This window comes from Aptenodytes forsteri, unplaced genomic scaffold (assembly GCF_000699145.1).
Source record: "Aptenodytes forsteri isolate BGI_AS27 unplaced genomic scaffold, ASM69914v1 Scaffold194, whole genome shotgun sequence".
Classification (NCBI taxonomy): Eukaryota; Metazoa; Chordata; class Aves; order Sphenisciformes; family Spheniscidae; genus Aptenodytes; species Aptenodytes forsteri.
Window position 1 is genome coordinate 902473 of NW_008795243.1, and position 2394 is coordinate 904866.

The 2394-nt window shown below is 42.3% G+C and overlaps 1 protein-coding gene across 1 annotated transcript in view; it reads left to right on the forward strand.

Moving 5' to 3' along the window:
• CUNH7orf57 (chromosome unknown C7orf57 homolog) overlaps positions 1-2394 on the forward strand; it is an 11799-nt gene that overhangs the window by 632 nt on the left and 8773 nt on the right. Inside the window, 2 exon segments of the mRNA XM_009278718.1 lie at positions 733-841; positions 976-1138. Coding sequence (XP_009276993.1) covers positions 733-841; positions 976-1138 — 272 coding nt within the window.

The window sequence follows — 2394 nt, forward strand, 5'->3', positions numbered from 1 at the left end:
GAAGCTGAAAAGTCCTTGACTAGTGTGAGCACTGCTCAGCAACAACTAAAATGTCGGTGTGTTATCAACATTATTCTCGTCCTAAATCCAAAACCCAGCACTGTACCAGCTACTAGGAAGGAAATTAACTCTATCCCTGCCGAAACCAGGACGTGTGTAGGTACCTTTTTGCAAAATATGTGGTTTTGCACTGTATCTGATCTAAGTAGATGATGACAGTTTAGCTGCATTTGAGTGAGGTCTTTACAATTTATGTTTGGGCTATTTAAGTAGTGGTCTGGTGAAAATGATGTCACAAAAAAGCATTATCAGAAAACTTGGTAGAGGTTTATAAACTTTTTTATGATGACCTTCAGTTTGTTACAGTGCTGTACATATTCTGTTCTTGTACCAAGGTTATCAGTGGTTTTATTATTTCCTTTATCGAAGAAGGAATCTTGAGGAACTTGAGCAGATGGCTTGCACGCATGCTTAGAGCAGGGTGACAAATCCAGAAGTATGAATTAACAGACCAGTAGAAACATGTCAAAGCATTTAGAGCAAGATAAACAAGGTACAAGTGGAATGCAATGCTGCAAGGTTCTGACTGTCCGTTTTATCAAGGGAGACAAATGCTGCTTACTGAATAAAGCAAGCATTTCTTGATAAAATAGCAACCTGAAAACAAAGGTAATGCTTTTGCGACCAGATAAGAAGTCAGAAAAGTAGTGGCTTTTGTCTTTTTCTCTCAAGACCTACTGAAGCACTACGCTCCCGTGACAAGGAGGTCCTCTCCAGCAGCATATGCTGTGCCTGACTGGTACTCGCACTGCTCCAATCCCCCAGTGACCGATGAGCCACGGCAAGTCTGCTGAGACCATGCATGACTTACTGGGTTCTCTCTTCGCCTGTTAGTATTTCAGAATCATTCTGTAATGAAGTGCAACATTAGGAATGTATCCCTGGCACAAACAAGCGTTACATCTTTGCGGGCAGGAGCCCTCTTTCCTCTCTACCAGAATATATGATTCACAGAGAGTTTAAGGCTGATGACCATCATGGTAGTATTTATGAGACAAGAAGAGGGCCTTTTGTTTTTGATATGAAAAGTGTTTGGCAGTGGGATGCTGCGGACAAAGAAAACACAGAGAAAAAGAAGGTAGGATGGAGAGGCACTCTGTGACGGCGCTTTGTAGAGCTTGTGAAGACACTTCTAGCCGGGCCTGTGGGTTCTTACTGAAGGGAAGCTGTAGTCCACCCCAGTTTCTGTATTCCAGAAGCAATTTTTATATTGCAGTTAGAGAATGAGAAGAAAGCCGTGTTTCTCTTAAGTGCTGCAGGTATAGCATAAGAACCAGAAATGCCGTTTCCAATCACATTATACGGTGCGTATACTTAAGTGTGAATGAAAGACAGTAGTTAGTTTCCATCTTCCTAGGTTTTGCTTCCCCTGCAATTCACTCTTTGTGAAGAGAATTCTTGTTTTGTGATCTTGGGGGAGGAAGAAAGAAGGAGGAGGAAGGAACAGTAGACTGTTCCGAAGAAGGAGTTTGTTTTAGTTTAAAATGCAAGAGAGTCCCCAAAGATACTGCACTAGCTGTCTTTGAACAGAAGATGTATCCAAGACAAAATAAGTAAGGCACAAGCTATCCCAGAACAAACCTTTCTGTGATGACCTTGGCGTTTTGTCCTGGAAACCTCTCTCCCATCCTCCCTCTTTCATCCTCCCCGCCCATTTTAGATGCTGAAGCCTTGTGTTTTTTTAATATCCTCCATAATCTTGGCTGCCTCATTTACCATAGGTCTTTGGAGTATACATGGAAAGGTGTTTGATGTACTTGAACACCAGTGCCTCTCTTCTTCAACAGAGGGGCAGATGTTGGACATTTTAGGAAGAAAAGTCCTTAGCCTTTGCTGAGATGAGTAACTAGTGCAAATTCAGAGCGATGGCTTGTGTAAATTGGAACATCTCATTTCTGAATAGGCTTGGGAATGTTTACTTAATCTCTGGAAACAGGCAAACAAGCAACGTATGCTTGAACTGCAATTTACCTGATGCTTGTAGGTGAAGCTTTTTTTCAATCAGAGATTTAAGGCACTGAAAATAGAAACTTAGTCTGCCACGGAGCCTCTTAAAGGACAGAGAGGAACTGCTGTCCCTTGCTCCATTGCTTAAGAAACAATTATCTTTAGTGCTCTAAGAGTCTGTCCTGGTTTCGGCAGGGATAGAGTTAATTTCCTTCCTAGTAGCTGGTACAGTGTTTTGGATTTAGGAGGAGAACAAAGTTGGTAACACACCGGTGTTTTAGTTGTTGCTAGGTAATGCTTACACTAGCCAAGGACTTTTTAGTTTTCTACTGACTGAGAAGGCTGGAGGTGCACAAGAAGCTGGGAGCTGGGACAGCCAAACTGGCC